This window comes from Sesamum indicum, linkage group LG4 (genome assembly GCF_026168435.1).
Source record: "Sesamum indicum cultivar Baizhima isolate 11 linkage group LG4, ASM2616843v1, whole genome shotgun sequence".
Taxonomy (NCBI): Eukaryota; Viridiplantae; Streptophyta; class Magnoliopsida; order Lamiales; family Pedaliaceae; genus Sesamum; species Sesamum indicum.
Window position 1 is genome coordinate 5,415,784 of NC_142660.1, and position 23,523 is coordinate 5,439,306.

Genomic DNA, 23,523 nt, shown 5'->3' on the forward strand with positions numbered 1-23,523 from the left:
GAGCATTGAAGAATTTTCGTCGAAGACGCACCCAACTAGACTCGCAATCTTGTAGGTGCGGTGTATTTAGCCCCAAGATTAGGAACATCGCCAGGGATAATGGAGAAGTTCCTTGACGGGTACATGTTTGCAATTGCTCGCTTTCATCTCCTCTATTCACTTGAACCCCTCAAGGGAACCATGCAGCGCCGGCACAACCACAACAACAACCCAAAGTCTAGATCCCTCTGAATCCACATGATGAAGCTTCTGCATGCTAAACCCTATATTCTCAACAGTAGGTGCCTCGCTTCCAGACTAAAATTAATGAGTGAAAATCCATTTTACATATTAAAATCCTTTTCCATACCGATATCCATACTCATAGATATTTTATGGTATAAGCTCCATCTATACAAGTCTTGATCTAATGTAGAACTATTAGGTACGATTTGGGTAATAACTATCAAAATGGGTCCAGATCTACATATTCGCCAATAATTGACAAGCCTAATGTGTTGGATTTTGACTCAGACTAAGGGATGGAATGTATCTAGTTACTGTAGCTGGGAAAAAAATTACTTCATTAACCCCCAAATTACAACACTTGACATTTGCGCACCAATACAATAAGCTCGACGTCCACTTGCAATATTTTTGTTATTAAAATTACATCTAGTGTAATGCACCAATAAAAATTTATATTCTTATTTTAATCCAAAAGTATTAATATTGATCTTATTAATACTGGACTAATCCTATTAATTTATTAACATCGCAAGTGAAATTTGAAGTTAAATTAATTAATATATTTAATTACTATCCAGGATATTAAAGTGAATATATTATATTATTAATTATTCAATAGTAGTTTTATCGATTTTTATTTAATTTAAAGAATTATCGCAAAGATAGAGGGTAAGTGAAGATTTCTTCAATTAATTAGGGGTAGATGATGAAGGTGGTATAAAATGTATTTATCTCTAAAAAATATGAAATTAGATATATATAACAATAATGACCTAAATATTTTTATTAATTTTTCATAAATTTTAAGAAAGTATTTTTCAAATTTTTCTAATTTTTGGGAAATTTATGCAATTAATGTATAATTTATGTGTAATTTAAACAATTTATTTGTAATTTATGCAATACATGTGTAGTTTATGAAATTTATAATCTTTATGTGTAATTTATGCAATTTATAATTTTTATGTGTAATTTATATAATTTATGTATAATTTATGGAATTTATCATTTTTATGTGAAATTTACGCAATTTAAACAAATTTTCCCAATATCAATATTTTTATATATTAATAACAAAAATTGAAATAAATTAGAACAATATTCGTAATATATAATTCAAAAATTTAGACTAATACTTTTATATAATTAGTGTAGTTAATGTCTAGTGGCATGTCGTCTCTACCGCGTGGCCGTGGATGTGGCTACGGTCGTGGCCCTATACTGCCACCAGTTCTGTTAGATGCTTCTCAAGTTGGGAAAGCATCCCCTCGACAACCCACACCACCTGATATGCCTGCACCATCCCCCACCCATAGCCGTTTCTGGAGCTGCACGTACGGCTACGGATGACGCATTACAACAGCTTGCCACACCAACAGCTGCTCCACCCCCATCCCCACCCCCACCATCAATGCGCCAGTACATCACCCTCGATGGAGCGAGGTAAGTCCAATTACCTAATTTGTTTATTATGAATTATTTTATTTTTAAAATGTTAATTAATTTTTTAATATCAAATTAATTTAAAGTCTGACTCGCGATTCCACGAGCGCATCAATGCGATCGTGCGGGGACATTTCCCCCACCCGTGGCCAATTCTGCGGCAGGCGCCGCCAGAGCACCAGCATTTCTGGTTCGACAGCATGAAGGTAAATATTTAATTTATTTTACTAATGTTTTGCTTAATCTATTACTGTAGATGTCCTACTGGTGGGACTATGACGATAAGTTCATGTTCCGGATCTTTCGCATGTGGGTTGGGAAGTACATTCGGAAGACCTCCTCCGTTGCCCAATCCTACCTGGTCAGGCCACTACGGCTGGCCAATGAGGTCTGGCTCTAGCTCCAGCTCCAGACGTACTGAGCCAGCAAAGACTTCCAATAGGAGCCCTCCAAGAATAAGGCAAATCGGGCAGTGAACCCCACGGTGTCCTTGACTGTGTATTAGGGGGTGCTCCTCAGTCGGCATGCACAAAAGGAAGTTGATAAGTAAATAAAAATTATTTCTGTGTTAAATCATTATTTATAAATATGATGCTAATTAGTTAACTGTGTTTTCCTTATATAGGGGACAGAGCTCGATCGGCCCCCCAAGGAGATAAAATTATTAGAGCGGTGCTACAAGAAGAAAGAGGACGGCAGATGGAGTGGGCAGAGGGCGATGGAGGTGTCGGTAAGTTGCTAAAGATTTAATATTATTTTTTTAATAATTAATTCTTTATTTAATAAAATACTAATAATTTTGTTTGTTTTGTAGGAGACATTTCAAAAGATACTGGAGGATCGTCAGCCCCAGCCCATGGCTGACGAGGTGTCCCTGCCAAGTTTGAGGCTTCGACGGCAATGACGGAGCAGCAGATGTGGCTAGCTGTAGTCGGAGGCAAGAATAAGGACCGAGTATTCGGCCTTCGTTATGAGGCCCACTGCTCCAGCCACACATTCACATCACCATCGCACCGCCAAATCCGGCCATGGAGGACCACATCGGCTGTCTCCAGACGATGATGACTGACATGATAGGCATGATGCGGAAGATGCGGGCTTCCTCATCCACTACCACACGGCCTCCGACGAATCTCCCTACCGATAATCAAGATGACGCTAACCAGGACCATTTAGATTATGTTTTATATTTTTTTTAATTTTTAAATTAAACACTTTTTCATGTTAAATATAATATTATTTTAATTATTAATAGTTTCATAGGATTTATTAAATTCCATTATTTTATATTTATTCCATTAATTAAATTAATTCAAATTTCATTAAGTAAAATTAATTATATCTGAAAATTTATTAAAATGTATTAATTTATTTATTTATTGAAATTTATTAAATATATTAATAATTTATAAAAAATATAAAATTCAAAAATTAGGAACGGGTTTAGTAATGCTAAAAAAATATTACAAATTTCTTAAAAACTCGTTTTGAAACCCGTTACAAATACTGCCCCAAAAAAGTGGTCCTAAACTGGATAAACCGTTCCAAACTAATACTAAACTGTTCCAGATAGAATTACTAATCAGTATCTAATATTCCAAATTATATAAACTGGTCCTAATTCTATTACTAAAATAGTTCTACAATTGTGTTCCAAATTTAATAACCCGTTCCAGAAAACAAGTTCCAAATACGGTTTCTAAAATGAACCCAATTAAAAAAAAAAAAAATAGTTTCAAAATTAAATCATGAGTATTATAAATACCATTTCAAAGTTTCATCTAAAAAACATAACCATTCCAAATCCCGTCCCCAACCGTCCAATATCAAAAAAATTCTAGACTAAATCAATATTAGGAATGACTTTCATTGGCCGGTGCAATTACCATCCCAAGTTCGAACGGTTTAATCATTCCTAAATTTTTGCAACGCTAACTACAGGGACGAATTTCTTTTCTTTTTAAATCTGTACCAAAGTCCGATGCAAATAATTTCTGTAGTCTTGTATCTGTTCCAAAGTAAAAATAAAAATCCAAAACTCGCTCCAAATCCCAGCGTTTTTTTAGTGTTACAAAAATAAGAAAAGGCACAATAAGATTAAAATAAAATATTAAAATTATAATAATTAAAAGTAAGAGTGTAGAATAATTTTATATTAACATATTAATTACTTTTTTGGTATGAATAATTGAACAAATTTGGGCGATCAACTCAGCAACAAACACATAATAAATAGTAAATGAGTTAACTCTGTTGATATTAGATATTAATAAAAGCTGATAAACAATAAAACTAGAAATATGTTTTTTGGTAGGAATAATTTCATTATGATAATCTTTCTTGTGGTAACATTTTTTCAAATATATTTTTTTATTAAACTCCTTTTCTTTAAGATTAAGATTTGAACAAATAACAATTTCTTTTCAATTTACAATAATTACAGCTTAACTTGTATATAAGGGTGACAAAATAAATATAGAATATAGTTAAAAAAATTAACGAAACTCAAATATCTCATTCAAGACAATTCGACCACAAATATAGTTAAATACTAAAAAAAATTTAAAGTAATTTCATCAGTACTCAAATGTCACATACATCATATTTGAATTCTAGTGGCTATAAGAAAACTTTTAACTTTGTTCTTCATCGGAGTCGAAAATAAACCGGTTCTTCATTGACTACATTTACATAAATTTGAAGACTCTCATTTCCTTTCTCCTTTTGGTCTTTGAGTATTTCCATTGCAGAATTAATAGTAGAGACACGGCACTTATCCAAATAAATGGATTGTAGTGTGTTTATATCTCCAATGCTTAAAGGGATTTCTTCCAAATTTTTCATGTGATGTAGATAGAGCGCATGTAGATTTGGAAAATGGATATCCTCTGCTCCCCAATGCTCCAATTCCTCACTAAAAATGACCAACACTTTCAGCCGAAGAAATTCCCCTTCGATTGGACTCCACTCTGCCCCTTCGAATGCTGAGTGCAATTTAAGCACTTCAAGATTGGGCAATGAAGAACCAATTATCGTCATCTTTTCCCAATGAAATGTACAAAACACCAAACTTAACTTCGTCAATGAAGTTGGGAAGCCAATGTCCTCTAAACCAGATTTACCGAAGCCTAAATGGAGTGATTCAAGCTTATTGAATTGCGCGAGACAATAATCACCAGATAACCACCCGCTACTACATAATTTCTTTAAATTTGGAATTCTTTTAACAACCTCCTCACTACAACAAAATTTTTGAATCCAAACTGTGCTTAGGTTTTGCAAAATCGTGGAATCTTGCCCCTTCACTGGATCAGGAAGGCTACCCGTATAATTACATAGATGCCTCAATTTTGGCATCTCCCAAACTTCAGACAATGACGTTGTTTCCATACTATTTAGATCCAAAATCTGTAGATTCCAAAGTAAGAAAAATTTATCGAGAATTATAACTGATCGGTTCATGCTGAACCGATCACCTCTTTCAACATCAAGGTACCGCAACTTTGTGTGTAGCAGATATCTTACACAGGATTGATCATGTATCGATACCCATCTTAATTTATTAAGATTTTGATACATATTACTACAAGCCTCGCACACTGATGGATTCACAACTTTTGTTGATTGGGAGCCAACACAAACTTCTTGAAGATGTATCTTATTGCTCTCCCCCCCATGACCACACAGAAAGCAGGTATCATCACTGATCGGTATTGAAATGTGAATCTTTTGTGCTTTAGGGACCCGAATAAGATGTTCTCTCTTAGATTCTCTAAAACATAGCTCTCTTAAAATGTCATGAATGCCACATTCTTTTATTTTTCCACTACGAGTCCACTTACGAATCAAAATCAGATTTCTGTCAACAAGATCCTTCAAGTATTCCTCTGCAGCTCCTTTCATGCTTTTGCCTCCTACTGGTTTTAGAAACCCCTCACCAATCCATAATTTTATCAACTTAGAGGCTTCAATCCAGTCATCTTCAGGAAAAACTCTCATATAAAGAAAACATGGTTTAAGATGAATTGGCAAACTGTGGTAACTCAAAGACAATATCTTTAAACAATGATCATCATCTCCAGAATTGACAAATGAGGTTACGTTCTTTTCAACAAAGTCCCAATATTCTCGTGTATGATTGGACTTTGCAAGGAGCCCGCCAATTACAACAATTGCCAGAGGAAGCCCGAAACAATATCTAGCAATATTCCTTCCAATTTCTTCCAACTCTGGATAAGGGCAACTTTTTCGTGCAAAAGCTTTTTCACATAGTAAATCCCAACTTTCATCGTTGTCTAAAAAGGTCATTGTGAAATAATGATTGTCAAAGCCTAAAGAACGAGCCACATCCAACAATCTAGTAGTCACCAAAATTCGACTTCCATTGCTATTTACTGGGAAGTACCTGTTAAAGTCTTCCCATGCTTTGATACTCCACAAATCATCCATAACAATCAAATACCTTTTACGAAATAAAAGTTTGTGAAAGCATTCTCCTAATTTAGCTAGGTCTAGTTCACCCCCAACCCTTGCTTCGATAATTTTGGCATTTATAAGGTACTTTAGAAGAAGTTCTCGAACACTATATTGTTGAGATATTGTAAACCAAATGCATATATCAAAACGATCCACAATAAGTCGATGGTGAAAAGCATTTTGAGCTAGAGTTGTCTTACCAATGCCTCCCATCCCGACTATTGGGAGGATTTGAAAATCAGATTCATCTCTAGTAAGCTCATCCACGACCTGAAACAAGCGTTCATCAAATCCCACCATAGTATTCTTGTCACTGGATGAAGGGGCGGTAGTACCCATAGACGCAAAAATTGTCGGAGGGTGTTCTTGGATGGCAACCCGTTCCTCTTGAACCATCATCAACTTTTCTGTGATGGAATCAATATTTTTGATAATTTTGTCGATATCTTGACGGAAGGATGAGAGAGCAGCCATATGATGAGTGTTATCTCGAGATTTTTCAAGAAGTTGATTCACCACGTGGTAGTCAATGATATCGTCTGCTTCATCGGCAACAACAGCTAGTTGCCTCGCCAGATCTTCCATTTCTGGGCTTATTCTTTGGGAATGAAGTTCAAGAAAGTGCTGCAAGAACAGAACTTTTTGCTGCAAGCTCTGGATCTGTTCCTTGTCCAGATGAAGCCGATGACGACGACGAGGAAGCTGGACACTGTCGAGAACATCAGTGAGAGAAACCAAAGATGCATAAGCTGCTACAGCCATTTGATTGTGTGATTGATTGTTGTTTGTGTGAATGTACTCAAAGATGAGGAAGACTACTGACTATAAATTGATTTTGGTGTACAAGTCATTTGTTACGAAGAAATTAAGAAAGTTGAAACATAATTTGACGTAAAATGTGTTAAATTGATCTAAAATAAATTACATTAAGATATTAATATAAATTATTTTTCGTTCTAATAATATAAATTCTTAAATAATGGGGTTGTTTGACACGTCAAAATTAAGCAAAACATAAGGCTTTATATTCGAATTTGATTTGCGTACACCCATTTAGAAAAATAAAATTTTCACATACAGAATTTGTATGTGAGATAGACCCTTAAGAACAGTAGTATTAAATAATTTTCGTTTTTAGTCAAAAAAAATGTACACAGCACATTCATAATTATAAACAATATCACATGAAAGCACATTGTAGTTAACTCGACTAACACGACCAGAGAATATAATATGTCCATTGGCCACATGATATCATTGAAATCTTCAAACAAAATAGACACTTAAAATAAAAAACTTGCCATGTAACGTGACAAAAGAAGTAGACAATAATGGACATATTTAAATATTTAAATACCTTATGATGTAGGTCTCACAAAATTCGGATTGAGTTGCAAGGTTGGATCGCTAGATCCTTTTTTTGAGCTACCTATTAGTGGATCTTGAGAACAAAGCAAACGTAAAATTAGCCGAGTAGCCCTCGGCGATGGCCCTCCAATGCCAAAGTTAGAAATGTGGGGTCGAAAAATACGAGATCGAAAATAAGTGAGATCGAAGGACACTAGAAAATAGTAGTAAATAGTAATAAATGGTGTTTGAATAATCATAAATGAAGATATTTATAGTAGTACGGTACCCTATGCACTTGTGACACGTGGCACCAGTAAGAGCTTGCCACGTCATCTCTCCCAAAGGCTGCTGCAATGGTTGACTTTGGCCTGGTCAAATGGGTCCCACTTGATCAGGTATATAACATAAAAATGTCATAAAATATATGGGTATTTTGGTAATTAAATAAATCTCCCTCGTCACCTTGTAATTACCAAATCATTAATTAAGTTCACATGCATTCGATCAATTGGTTTAGCACAAAAAGACAAAACTCCGATTGTTAGAAACTCGAGATTTGGAGTAGCACAAAAAAGACCAAAATGTCACCACTTCATTTCCACACCTTCAATTTGCATGCCTCTTCTCACTGCAAAAACAGAACTCATCATCCGCGATAAAATAAAATCAAGTGAGGATATTAATTCATTTTGCCACTAAATAAAAATATAAAAAAAATTATTTTATCATAATGATCAATTTTATAGTTTTGATAATAATTATTATTTTATAAAAATTATTATTGGTAAGAACTAATGGTGTAAAATTATCTTTAAAGATAATTATTAACTCATATATAGTGACTATCTAGTGACAATAAATAATTATTGTCATTATATTATATTGTCACTTAATTATATCGAAATTATTATGTTCAATTCTTGTAATTAAAAATCAATAATATGCTTATAATATTTTTATGTACAATTCTTGTAGTTAAAAATCAATAATATCGAAATTATTTTTATTTAATGTTGATTTCATTTATTCTTGTGACTAAAGAGCATTTGCACATTATTTACAAGCAAAATTCTTCATCTTTTTTTTATAATATAATCGATCAAAAACCCTCAATAATTCTAAGTTTTTGCCTATGGGATCCCTCTTTTTGGTGGATAAAACTTGTTATTTTACTATGAATATTCGAATATTAATCTAGTAATTTTTATACGATCAGTATAAAAAAATGTGGAATTTCCAACAACCTTTTTGTAACCGTCAGAGAGCTATTCCAATACACGATATTTTGTACAAATTTTTTTAGGTTTAGTCGAAATTTTCACACTACGATCTGCACTACGATCGAAAGACATTACCTGCATCCTTAGGGAACATTTTGCAGATCCTACAGGACCACCAATTTTCTGGTTTAACAATTTATAAGTAAGAATGATACTTAATTTTATGTAATACTTTTATTTTTAGTCTAATACTTATATGGGAAAAAGAAAACTTTAAGTACATTAACTTTGTCTCGGTTCAATTTTGGTACACTAACTTTGGCAATACCTATTTTAGTACACTATCTTTCAAATTCGCGTAAATCTGGTCCATCAACCTATTTTATGACCATTTTACCCTTTCAAAGGAAATAGCTAGATAATCCATTTTCATGCTCTTAAAACTGCCCAACATGCTTTCGAAATAGATTAAGACCCCATAAATTCATACTTTGCTTTAACCGCTCTATTTCTGAGTATTCCAAGTCCTCGATTTTACGGACTTTTTCCAACCACACTACCGCAGCAGATGATTTGCAGGAACTTGAGTCCTTCAGTTACAAAACAGCACAGTCCTATTTCGTTTCCTACCTTAGGGCGTAAAAGGGACTCCAGTACAGATACTTAATAGAATTTTGGACAAACAAGCTGAACATAAGCCTAACTTTTATTGAAAAAATATAGAGAATATTACATATATATTATTCCTCCTGTTGGAGAGACAACTGTTTAGCCTCTCATAGTGTAGAGGACTTGACTTGTCGGGGAAACCCTCATAAACTGAAAAATTAAAATGCTACAAAAGATTAAAAGACTCAGTATTTTTAATGCTTTGAACAATAGGAGAAGTTTTTATGATGTCCCCCTTCGGCTTCATAGCATCTTTATTTATAGGCGTCCGCAGATTTCAAATTCGAACTCCAAACTTGTTTTGTGATAACGTCATTGCATCGTTATCGCCTCGTGATTTCCAGCTGTTGGTCATAATGATTTGTCGGTCACATAATTTCCAACTGGCTTTCCTGCTTTGCTGACTGTTGGCTTTTGTCGTTTTCGGCGGACAGTCTTATCCTTGCTTTTTTTTATATTTTTTAATTTTTACTTTTTTTTGAAAAAAAAAATTATTTTTTCCTTATCCTGGTTTGGTTCGGGTTTATTTTGCGTGACCCAAATTTTTGTCCCGAATAGGGGCTTCTGTTGTTTTTCACAGCAAGGGCATAATGATTTGCCATTGTCCAACATGCACTATGTTGTGCGTCTCATCCTTGTTGCTTCGATTGCCGGCAGTTTATTTTCCCACATTAACATCCTCTTCTTTTCAAATAAGTTTTATGCTAGCTCAGTGTTTTTTCCTGTCATGGAGTTTAACAGGAACGATCCATTCACTTTGTTTGAGAAAATCTTGAATGGATATTTGACTTTGTCCATCTCTGTGAGACATAACCATAATCCCCAAGATCTCCCGGTAGAAATACTGTCTTTACTAATGACTGATACCAAAGGAGCTTCTCCTAATGTAGCTTTGATCTTGTTGCAAGCTACCATATCTGGCCTCTGCAGCTTCATAAAATGGAATGTCGAATGAGACTCCTTTCGTGCAGTTTTTGGAGCTACTGATACGAATTTTATCTTTAGAATGTCTCCTCTTTTTAAGTGGGGGTTGTTTTGCCATGAATCAAAGACCACCTCACTAATCCACTTTGAAAGTTTAGAAATCTTCGAAAAACTTAGTGACATAGTATGAACTGAAGCAAGAGCTCCAAAATCATACCATTCTGGGACATCTTCTGGTTTTGACCCTTCTAACATCCAGATCCTGTTATATTTTTTGGATGTTTCGATAATGATCTTGCCTGGGTTCACTCCTCTGCGATAAATTAATTTTTTCCACTTTCGCTAATATTTCTGCCAAACAGAAGATGTCAATTTGTTAGTATTAGCCTTAGAGATGCCTGTCATTGGCCTAAGGCTAACTTTCCCTCCTTAACCCTGGAGGTGCCAGGTTGACTTGAATCCACAAGAGTTTACACTTCCTGTGACTCAATTGTTGTCGTTTCACCAGAGCTTCATGATGGCCTTGTACAATCGGTACTTGAATCCAACGCTACAGGTCTAGAGCCCTGCACTCTAAAGGCATGTTTTGGGTCATGCTCCCTCAACTCGTGAGTCATCCCCGAAGGTGACGCCTTCCGAATCGGTTCTCGTAAGTCGTTCCATAGCGAGGTGGATGCTAATAAGGAACTCCTTATTGCAACCTGGATAGTGACTAGATCAACTCTTTTGATTTGTCCAGCAACTTGGGCATTAACCGCTAGCTGTCCGAACTTTCTGTCTTCAGAGGTTTTCCAGGAGGTGCCTGAGTCTCAACATGATGGAGTTTGCTTCAGATGCCTCCATCTCCCGTCAGGAAATCTGCAAGAATATTTTCATGATATTTTATAACGACAATATTATAACAATAATATTGGCATTCAACTTGCCATCTGATAATAAGAGCTTCCTCTATTTTCGATTCTAATTTATTTTTTAAGAAAGCCTTGACATTAGTATTATCAACTTTTGAAGTAAATTCTTTAGCAAGTAAAAATAAAGGCCATCTCTTAAAAGCCTTCCAAACCACAAAGAATTCTTTCTCGTTATATGCCAAACTTTGGCTTGTTGTTCTGAGAACAAACCTCCTGTGTATCTACAAGCTTCTTTCCCTGTAGTTGTGTTCTTCATGAGCACTGCTGCCCATCTGTAGTCATTGGCGTCTGTATAGACTACCAATTCATTCTCATCTTGTGGTATAGCAAGCGTTGGCAGGTTACTGCCTGTTTCAGCTCACGAACCCTTTTTGTGTGGATTTCTTCCCATTTTCACTTTCAACTTTCTGTTTCTTTCAAGAGTGGTCGGAAATCCTTTCTGTATCTTGCAAGATCTTTAATGAAGATACCTGCAAAATTAACAACTCCCAAGATCCTTATATGTTTCTTGTCTTTGAGTACGTCTGGAAAATTGCGGATTTTCTCCATAATATGGTACTGTAACTCAATCATGTTTCGCCAATAAGAATTCCTAGAAATTTTATTTTATTGACAGCTATAGTGGCTTTCTTTTGAAAAAGTACTAAACCTTCTTTATGGCATGCATCAGAAAATATTTCAAGATGTTTGATATGTTCTTTCATATTTTTAGATGCAATCAATATGTCATCAATATAGACAAACATGAATTCAAAATAATCTTAAACAAAATTATCCATCTTTCTTTGAAATATCTGGGGTGCATTAGCTTAATCCATTGGAAGCACATTCCAGATATATTGTCCCTGTGGTGTGGAGAATGCAGTAAATTTCTTTGATTCACTCTCCGTCCTAATCGGATAAAAACTAAATTTGCAATCGAATTTAGAAAACAGTTTTGCCCCTTTAATACAATCAAGTAAGTGTTCTCTACTAGAAATGTAATAACCATCAAACTCTAATATTTTATTAATGCCTTGATAGTTAGTAACCAACCTGAGTTTACCTCTCTGAATCTCACCATGATTTCTTACCAGAAATCCAGGGCTACTGTAGGTAGCGACTCTAGGTTCAATAAGTCCAAGACTGATATGCTTTTTGATTATCATCTGCATATCCCTCTTATCCTCTATGTTCATCTAGATAGGTTTGTATCGAACATACTCATAGTTGCATTCATCTTTGACCTTCAGAGTAGCTTCGCTTGTTCCTATCCCACCATGCCAAAGGGTTTTCACTGAAGTTCCTCTAGATGAGCCTCTTGACATTCTTAAGAGAAAGCCTGCTCTCTTCCGAATTCATTTCCAGTAGTGCTTCTTTAAGGTTCATAATTTCCTCCTCCGATTCCTTAGATAAGCTATCGCTGTTTATGAGTCCCTATTGTCCGAAAGACAAAAGGACCTTACCAAATTTTCTCTTATCTTGTATTTTTGGATGAGTTAATCTAGCATCAAAATCACCACGTTTGCTGCAAAAATTTATTGGCGTTATCTTGTTAAATGCCTTTTTCTCTTTGCAACATCTGTATCTCATTACCATAGTTAGTAGTAAAGATTAATATATTTCTTTGATTATCTTGCATATATCTTGCAAATGTTTGAATGAAATTGTTACCTAACAAGATATCGGCACCTGTATCATTAAAGTAAATAGGACGTGTTTTTATCCTAAACCAGGGTGATCCAAATGCTCCTCCAATCATGATCTTGGCTTCTCGCCTTCCCTTATTGAGTATCAAATTTTTTGTGAAAAATCACTTCCTACAATAACGGGTAAGGTTTTCCTTGCTTTTTTAGGAAAAACTCCAGGTTTTACCGTGCAAATTCCTGATCCTGAATCAATATAAGTTGCAAAATACTCTGTCTTATATTGATCATACAACATACCAACAAATATGTATATAATGCAATTCTTATGGTAACACTATCAAGAGAACTTTGTTTCGTTACCTTTTCTTCCCCATGGTTTATGTTCTTTGAGGAAACTTAACCCCAAAGTCATACTCCCATTTTCTCGTCCTGCAACACCTGCGACTAAAATTTCATGGCCTGCTATTTTCTAACATGCCTTCATATTTTCCAACAACAAGTTGCTGTAAATGTATAAGTCATCACAAGGGAAATTTTCTTTCTTTGTGATGTCAAATATTACTTGTATTTCCTTCTATCTTTCAGGGCATCTAAGTTTTACGTTATATACCCTAATCTTTTGCGGAGTTAAAGCTTTTAATAACTCTTTCTCCTTTCCTTTATAGCCTGTAATCCTATCTTTCGAAAAGTACATCCTGCTACCGAACTCAGTTCTAGAGCTAAGTGTTCGATCTAAAACTGAGTGATCTTTTATAACAATATCGACAACCCCTATTCTAAGTATCCTAATAGGATTTGGTGTCATTACCTTGCCGAATTCCTTGAAAATTCTAGGAATCTCAATATACTCTTTCCTAAGAGACAAATATGAATGTGTGTATTGGAAAGGACATAATCTATTATATAAGTTATAAAATATGGGCTATTACCTTTTTTCATTATATCTTTTCTTTTGAAGTCTAGATGAAGTATTAAGACTCTACTAAAAAAAATCTTGGTTTGCTAGGTTGTATGCAATCTAAAGATGAATGTCAAACATTAGTTTTCCTGTAAACAAATTACCTATCATTGTTCCAAGACAACCGTCTCTTAGGTTATTGATTCTTCTATCTATTATTGATAAATGCATTACTGAATCAATTCCTTCCTTAAAAGTCACTTTTATTACTACTTCAATAGTTCCTATATGGATCCATTTCATAGTAACAGCTACTTCTTCTCTAAGCTTACTTAATTCTTCAAGAATTTCTTCTTTAGGAATTAGTTGCATTTCCATCACATTACCAGTAAGTTCCATAGGTATAGCAAACTCACCTGAACTTACTTTGTAGATTATGTGATGCTTTGTTTGGTTCAGTCCTATCTGGTTCAGGACTTTCCTAATTCCTCCAATTCTAAATCCATCATATGGGTTGAGCTTGGAATCTTGTCGCATGATTCTTTCCATAGTTTTTTTGGACACTGTCATTCTGGAAAAGAATCCTGATAGGCTTTTCGAAAGTTTGAAGCCTATCTCCCTCGTTGTAATTATTCTAACTCGGTTGAAGATCCATTGGAATCAGTCTCTATTTCCTCCTCATAGACGCTTTCGTATGAAGAAAGATCTTCTAATTGGTAGATGGCTACCAAATCGCCATAGTAAACTGCATCTAGAATATAATCCGTTGCATAAAATTTTCTCATTTCACCATGTTTCTGTGGGCAATCGGGAGATATATGTCATTTTGCTCCGCAAGTCCAGCAATTGCAGTCTTTGAAACTTTCATTGGCTCGAGTATGGACCCGTTTGAAAGTTCTTTTTGTAGGGGTTCTTCTAGTGGATCTTGTATCTGTTCGTCGAGATCCTTGGGATGAAACCCTTCTTGATCCTATTCTCTGCTGAGATTTATATGTTCTGGCTTTCGACTTGGACCACCATGATCTCCGTTGGGAAAAGGTTGTTTTGGAACTCCTAGGGTAGGAGTCACTATTTTGCTTCTTCCTTTTCCTTGGCTCGCTTGATTCTCTTATAATAGTTGGAAAATCATTGTTATCACAACAGAGAGGAGTTTGTTCGATTTTACCTCTCAGTCATTTCATGTTCTTCTGGATGGATGCTTGATAACACCAATCCTTCAGTTTGTTTTTAAGGAAAAACATTCTTCGCGCCACTGAATCTAGTTGTCCTTCAGGTACATTGTATGACTAAATCAACATTTCCCTCCATGGACTGCATATCTTTGCGAAGAACATTGGAGCTGCTATTTTTGTTGCTGCTTCACTCTTGGAAGAAATACTTGCGAAACCAATAGATATATTCATCTACTGCACAAATACTTCTTAATTCAAGGCTAAAGAGAGCCTGTGTATATTCTCTAGCCTTTGCTGCTCTACTTTCTTCGAAGTATCCATCTCCGATGAAGTGTACCTTGATAAGATTTCCTAGCCGGTTTGCTATCGTGCCTTTCGAATCTCCGGCAAGGATGTTGGCTTTGGCATCTTTTGGGGTGTTATCCTATCCGATCTTTGCAGATCCTTCCAAGCTCAACTCCACAAGCTTTAAGAAGTTTTTCTTGTCGAGCTCTAGGGTAATTGCTGCTATCTTGATAGTTGCAACCCATTTGTCTATTAATTTCTCGGTATTTCAGAAATTGATAATATCCACGTTCAGTATAACGCCATATGGATGTAAGGGCTGGAGCATGCTCCTTGCCAAAGGTGTATTTTCAGGCACTCTTTTTGGATTTCTCCTTGGATTTTCCTTTAGCCTGATTCCCACAAATGTTGGGGTGGCATTAGTGTAGAAATTCGCACTTTCTCTCATCGATTGATCCTGTCGAGGATCATTAGAATATGTACTTCCCTCCGCCGGTGGTAGTGCTGGACTGATTTTATTTGTTTGGATATTGACCAAATCCACAATCCGAGTTGGGAAAAGGATTCTGTAAATTCTTGTAGATCTGATAGATCCGCTCTTGTTACCTCCATTATTTTATAGATCTGATAGATACGATAATCAGATCTTATCTGGAGTTCGGCTTTTGGAATCTCCGTGGCCTTCCCCTTTTGGTCTAGAAGAGGTACTGTTCCAAGAGCGTTCCTGATTCTCTCCTATCTAGATCTTGATGTCTCAGGGTTCTCCCTTTGGTTTCTTTTCAAATCTGTAATTTCTACCCTCAGATCTGTAAGGCCCTTGTGTAGATCGGGAAGGATTTTAAGGAGCTCGTCTACCTTTTGGCTAAAAAATTCTATTTTCATAGGTATATGGATTAAACTATGTCCATAGTCTTCAACTGTCTTTTGGATCTCCCTCAGATCTTGGGAGATTTTCAAAGTATCCAGCTCGAGTTCTTCCTGATCAGTCATAATTTTTAGAACTAAAATTATGTAGGAATTTATCCGTTCCGCTTCTCCTGGTTGAGATTGTACCATGAACTTCAGTGGAGTGTAGACGCCTTACTGAATTTCCTGGTTGTACTTGTCGAATGTCAAAATTTCTCTGCCACTCTTGTTCTTCTTCTGGTATGAGAAATTTTGGATCAATCCTCTTGGGACCGTTGTAACGCTTGTCAAGAATTTCTATGAAAAATTATCCTCTTTGTATTTCCAAAATCTGAAAATATTCCCTATTTTACAGAGTAACTCGAACTTTCGTTTCGTTCTATTTTCTCTCGAAGAGTCTCCTCCATTAAGGGATAAATAATATCAAAATATAATATAATCATGTATTTTTTCAATAAACATAGACTCTGATACCATTTTGGCGAGAATGGATGAAAAATTAGAAATTTTTGTGTAAATGGACTAAAACAACTCTTTTAAAATTTGCACAGGGGTAAAAGTGTTCAAAATTCCATCTGTGGTCCTAATTTAAGCGATTCCGCAAGTTACTGGACTTAATTGAAAATGCGTAAACATAATGGACTAAAATTGAACGCGGGGAAACTTATTGGACCAAAATAATCTTTGTCCCTACTTATATTTTCTTAATTTGTATGGAATTTGCAGCTGTCGTACTGGTGGCACTGTGACGATAAATCGTTGTTCAAAATCATCAAGTTGTGGCGGGTAAGTTTCTAGGGAAGAGGTTCTTCAACGTTCGGAACCAATTGGCCCGACAGCTGTGGCTGGCCGAGGAGATCTTTAGAGTACTGGGCGAGCCCATAATTCCAAGCACATAAAGTCAATTGGGTAGCCAACCCAGATGCAGCTGTTACCGTCTACCGTAGGGGGTCAGCCTCTATTGGAGCCCACAAGCGTAAGATGGTATGTATTTTTACCTATATTATTAATATAATTTAACTTTTAAAATTTCTAATCATTTCATTAAATAGTTTTTTAACAGGAGGCATAACTCGAATACCCCGTCCAACAAATGGAGTGTTCGAGAAGTGCTACAAAAAGAAGGACGGCCAATAGAGCGGCCCGAGGCCAGCAAGGGTCGCGCTAAATACAAAACTAATTAATTTTGGATTCAAAATTATTAGTTTTTGAATCTAAACAGGAGTTGTTTTTGAAGATGATGGAGGAACGTTAGAGCAAGCACAACAATAATCCAGAACCTCCATTATCGGACAAAATAGGGGTCGAGTCCTCGGTCTCAGCTCCAAGGCCCACCACACTGTTGCTAGACCATCTGGCATTAGCGGGTCCCCTGCTCCATCGCCATCGCGCCACAACCGCCACGCACCGACCTTGATGATCGAGTAGCGAGGCTCGAGAAGTGGATGTGGTAGATGGATCCCACATGGCCTGATCCTCCAGTGCCCCAGTCTTCAGCTGATCCCCCAGTACCCGACGGCGACGACAAATAACCCACGGTAGATCGGGATGCTAATTTAGATTATGTTTTTTAAATTTGTATAAATACAATTTTTAAACAATACTTTTATTTTCGTAATTAAATTATTTTTATTTTCTTGTTATATTATATATTTTTTATATAATATTGCACATTTAACAAAAAGTTCAGTAATTTATTTTTACAAAAATAAATATTAAAATAGATTAAATGCAATTAAACTATTATGAAAGAAATTTTGTCATTGTTTTCATGACGACTTTTGTAAATACGTATAACTATAAAAAATCACGTGGCCGTTACAAATTATTGGAACGACTTTTATTTTTTTGTAATGAAAAGGCCTACCGCGGCTAAACAAGGCGTTTCAAAATATTTGTAACGACTTTATAAAAAGCCGTTATAATTTGTAACGGCCTTTAGTGGCCATTACAAACCTGTTGAAATGAAACAATAAATAAATTTTTGTACTGCATTGTAACGGCTCCATTGAATTTGAATTTAATTGTTATCGTAACGACCTTTGCCACTGATTTTGTAACCACTTTTTTCACTGCTTTTGTAACGATTTTTGGAACGACTTTTTTTGAACTTGATAACTGTTTTTGGCACAGTCTTTATAACGGCCTAACGATTTATATGTTCTTGGTGTATTACAAAAGCTGTTACAAATGCAGTTACAAAATTATTATTTATTTAATTTTATTTACTATATTTTAATATTTATTTTATTTAATATACTTGAATATTTATTTTTATAAAATAAACTAAATCAATTTATATAAAAAACACATAATATAACAAAAAATAATAATTTAATTACAAAATAAAAATATTATAGACAAAATTATATTTTTTACAAAATACAAAAATAAATCCTAATCTGATGCCGCATGTTTGTTGTCATCGTCGTCGCCATCGGGTACGAGGGGATCAGCTGCAGGGTGGAGTGCTAGATGATGCCAGTTCATATCGATGCTTCTGATGTACGCTCGATCATCTGCACCTAATCATAGATGGCATCATAGTCCCAATAATACGACATCTGCAAAATGGACAAATAAAGAAATATAATTATTTGATAGAAAATATAAATTTCAACTAGAATTAAATAATATTATATTTACCTTTAGCTTGTGGAACCAAAATAGCTAGTGCACCTGTGGGATCTACAAAATGGTGGCGGAGCACCGAAACTTTTAACATTAAAAACATATAATGTTAATTATTGATAAAAAAAGATATATATTTGTAAATTTCATAAAATTCGTATTTTTCTAAAATTATCTTAAGGTCCGCTAATTTTCTAAAAATTCCATTTAGGTGCTTAAGTTTCCTAAATATTGCATTGTAGTTAATAATTTTATTTTCCTAAATTACGTTAAGGTCCTCTAATTTTCTAAAAATTTTATTTAGGTGCATAATTTTCCTAAAAATTGCATTATAGTCCATAAGTTTATAATAATTTTAGAAAAATTCCTATTTTCCTAAATTACATTAAGGTTGTCTAATTTTTTAAAGATTTCATTTAGGTGTATAATTTCCCTAAAAATTGCATTGCAGTCCATAATTTTCTAATAATTTTATTAAAACTCCTATTAAGGTCTTTTTTATAAACCAATTGTTATGCTATAATTTCATTTTTTTTAAATTCAGAAAAATACGTACATATTTATAAACTTACATATAAATTTTAGAAAATTATAGAACAACTCAGAAATTTACAAAAAATTACAGAAATTGCAGAAAATTTCAGAAAATTATAGAAATTTACAGAAAAAAAATTAGAAATCATGGAAAATTCCTACATCTTTTTTAGAATTACAGAAATTATGAAAAACTTCTTACAGATTTTGAAAATTACAGAAAATAAAATAAATTTCAGATATTATGAAAAATTTCTGAATTTTTTTTAAAATTATAGAAATTCTCAAAAAAAATTCAGAAATTTTCAAGCATCATTATCAAAAATTTAAAAAAAAAATAAATATAATCAATACATTTAAGAAAATTAACAACATTGTTTAACATAATTTTAAAATAATAGAAAATACAATTTAACAAAATACACAATTAAACATGTTCTATCTATACATTTCAGAAAATTAAAAAAATAAAAAAAATAATACAAAAAAAAGGACACCTCCTAAATGTGGCGAAGGTGGAGAGAGGCAGAGGTGGAGCCGAGCGGAAGCAGAGAGAGGCCGAGGTGGAGAGAGCGACAAAGAGAGAGAGGAGAGAGAAAAGGGGAGAGAGAGAGAGAGAGGAGAGAGAAAAGGGGAGAGAGAGAGAGAGAGAGAGAGAGAGGAGTGGTTGATGGTGGTCGGGGCTGGTGGTGGTGGGCCGGGAAGGGATTAGATGGGGGGAGGGGGGCGGCTTGAATGAGAGGGAGAGAGAGAGAAGAGAGAGTGAGGGAGGAAAAGGGGAAAAATTAGCCAAGTAAGTCTTACATATATAACTTTTGGAACGGCCATGCCGTTACAATGAGACTTACATTTTAAAAAGTTGTTACAAAAGAAATTATAAAAATATAGCCGTGTAAAAATTCATTTCAAATTATGGGTACGACGTCGTTTTGTTCATTGTCGTTACAAAAGCTGTTGTAAAGAGAATTCCAAAAGAGTTAATTATTTTTAATTAAATTATTTTAAAAAATAAATTATCATTTTTAATAATTTAATGTTGTGGAAACGTATCATTGTATTAAGCACAATATAATTGAATTATATTAAAAAAAAATTATTTGACATTCGTAAATGTATGCAGTTCGCAATAAATTTGTATATTCATAAATATTAGTATTATATTGATGTAACTGTCATCTTACAGTATTGAACTGCACGTGTTAATTGGGTTGTCAAAATTAAGATCCAACCGTTAGATTTGACCATACTTATGAAAGAATTCATTTGGCCAAGTTGTAGCCTTATTTGGTATACGAATTTCGACATATCGTTCCTGAAACATAATAGTAATCATTCAAATCAGTGTATTTTTAAATCAGGCCATGTAATTTAAAATTACACCTTCATTTAATGAACACATTCTTGTATACATTTAAATTTGGTATGAATCGGGCGCCCCGATGTAGAGATATTATATTTTTCAATGTCAATTTTTATAACTGCTTTTGTAACGGTTGGTGTAATCTACCTTTGTAACGGCCTTTGTAATAACATTTGTAACGGTCAATCGAATTTAGAATTTCCACTATTTTTTTTAATTTCAATTTCAAAAATATTAATTTGTAACGGCTATATAATTTGTCAGTCACAAATACCATTTCCTGCCATTTTCCCGCCTTCATTTGGAACGGCCATTGTAACAGTTTCTTATTGTTTGGCCGTTCCAAAAATCAAATTATTTTGTACCATTTTTTGTAATAGTTTTTGAAACTCTTCAAGTTCTGTTATTTTTATAATATACAGTCCTTTTGTATATTTTTCCATTTTTTTTCCCACTGCATTGTAACGGTTCCTTATTTTATCCAAAAGCTGTTAAAAAGAAAATCGAGTCGTTACAAAAATCGTAGCAAATTAGTAAGATCAATAAATTATAATGATTTTACACACACCACATATTTATAATGGCTTTAGTAAAGGTAATGATCGTTACAAAATAAATACATTTTTATCACCCCTTCAATAAAATTAGCACGTCCAATCCATTTCAAAACCGTTATAATGGTCATACGGTCGTTATTAATCTCGCAATTTTTTATAGTGCGTGTTAGAAAGACTGTTACAAAAATAACTAAATCAAATTTGACTACGTCATCCAAAAAAAAGGTCCAAATACATTTTCAGCATTTAAACTATCTTTGTGATGGTCTCTATAGGTCGTCAATATGGCCGCTTCAAATATTTTGTAAAGGATAAAATAGCCGCGATTGGGGGTTTCATTACAAAAAAATCGTTATAAGTTAAAAAAATTATTACAAATTAATAACTTAGCCGTTCTAAATGTTGTTATTATAAAATATTTTTTTTCTTCTAGTGGATATGTTAGTCACTAAATTAGAGAAAAATAGATTTCCCATTCCTCTTTGTTATCATTAATGTCAAAAACAATTACAGAAATGGAGTTGTTTTGAATTTCTTAAAAATAAATCATCGTGCTGTTATTTTTTATATAAAAAAATAATTAGCAGCATCGTGACTTCAAATCGTGGTGTCATTTATTAAAAAAAAATTAAAAGCACTGGGATCTTAGATTGTGGTGTTGTCCCTATTTTTTTTTTTAAAAAAAAAGAAAATTCATCAATTGGGTACAATATAGAATATTATTTAGTAATTGGGTTTTCAAATTCCAAGTAATGCAAAGTGAAAATTAGTTATGTCACGCCCCAAAAATTATAATATACAATTGGGGGATTAATTGATAATTTTTTATGAAATTTAGTTAATTAGTAAATAAATTATGTTCCATAATTGGAATATAATAAAACTTGAACAGATTAAATTGGAGTTCGTTATAATATTTTGGGGCAATTTCTATTAATTAAGAAAACTTAGAGGGACGTAATGGTATTTTGAGAAAAGTCTAATTAAATAAAAATAATAATAATACCAATATTACACATATGTAAATAATATTTATATATATACTATATATATATATATATATATATATATATATATATATATATGAAGAGAGAGAGAGGATTGAGAGTGGGAGGTGGGCCATTCCCCCACCGCCTCACTCTCTTCTCTCTTATTTTGTCCATACACACATACACATTACACACACACACACAATACAAATAATAGTGGAAATTGCAATTTTTCGGCCGAAAACGGAAGAGAGAAACCGGGTACGAAAATATAATTTTAATTTTTATTAATTAATATAATTATATTATTTAATTAGTCTATTTATTAAATGTTGTTTATATTGAACGATGTATCATTTAATCGGAATATTTTACGAGTTTGGCTATTTAAAATAGTGTCGAATTAAATATCAAATTGGATATAAAAATGATGTCGTTGGTTAATTAGATTATTAAATTTATTAGATTTGAATGTTGCTATAGTCAATTTATATAATTCCATCAGAATTGTTAACCAAATACGCAATTATGTGTAAAGTGTATAATAGCGAGAAATTGATAGAAAATTCATAGAAATATTCCGAGAATTATATTTAATAAATGGTATGTTAATAAAGAGGAAAAATGAAGATTTGTATTTCGATAGAAATGGAATATTAAAAAATTATTGGAAATCGTACGAATAAGATTTAGTATTATATTTAAAAGAAATTACGATATTCTTGATATATTAATTGTATATGGTATAACTCATTATAGGATACGGGGGTGAGGTGAAAGGACTGACAATTAGCGATTGAGTAGAAAGAAACGTTGTAAGGTCGAGGTAAGTAAATAATTAGTATTATTTATATATGTATCTTTAATTGTGATTTTACTGTTATCTGAATTTGTGGTTCATGCTGACATGGATTTATCTGAAAGTATATGAGTGATGGATGATTTGATTTGATTGATGGTATTGTGTACGTAGAATAAGGAAATGCGTTGAGATATTATGTTTGTTGTTTGATGTAACTTGATTGACGATAATGTGTACGTGGAATGACTAAGTACGTTGAAATATTGTGTTTGTTGTTTGATGTGTTGTGAGTGTCTGAAAATGAAAATATATTAATATATGGTTGTACGTTACTAGTTGCTTACAAAAATGGTGATGTGTGAAAATGAGGAAGTGGTGGAAATTGAATATAATTGTGGTGTGAATACCCCTTGATATGTGTTGAAAAGCCTATAAGGCGATATGAAAAGTGCTATGTGCGAAAAGAAAATGCTATGTGCGAAATGAGATTCATGAGCCGGCTGTCAAGGGGGTTCACTTAAATTTATATAACGGTGAGAT

At 33.7% G+C, this 23,523-nt stretch overlaps 1 protein-coding gene and 1 long non-coding RNA gene across 3 annotated transcripts; both read right to left on the reverse strand.

The window, feature by feature from the left end:
- Nucleotides 1–4,222: 4,222 nt before the first annotated feature.
- LOC105160107 (putative late blight resistance protein homolog R1B-16) lies at nucleotides 4,223–7,081 on the reverse strand. The gene has a single exon (XM_011077372.3). It carries the CDS (start codon nucleotides 6,907–6,909, stop codon nucleotides 4,318–4,320), a length of 2,592 nt encoding a protein of 863 aa, XP_011075674.1. The 5' UTR covers nucleotides 6,910–7,081; the 3' UTR covers nucleotides 4,223–4,317.
- An 11,395-nt stretch (nucleotides 7,082–18,476) lies between these two features.
- LOC105160102 (uncharacterized) lies at nucleotides 18,477–20,034 on the reverse strand. Of its 2 annotated transcripts, none has more exons than XR_016065314.1 (3): nucleotides 19,773–20,034; nucleotides 18,757–18,798; nucleotides 18,477–18,674 (listed from the first exon to the last, which is right to left on the reverse strand). It is a non-coding gene; the product is annotated as an uncharacterized LOC105160102 (long non-coding RNA). The 2 variants fall into 2 exon arrangements; XR_847670.3 differs by having other exon boundaries at nucleotides 18,757–18,825.
- Between the last annotated feature and the right edge of the window lie 3,489 nt (nucleotides 20,035–23,523).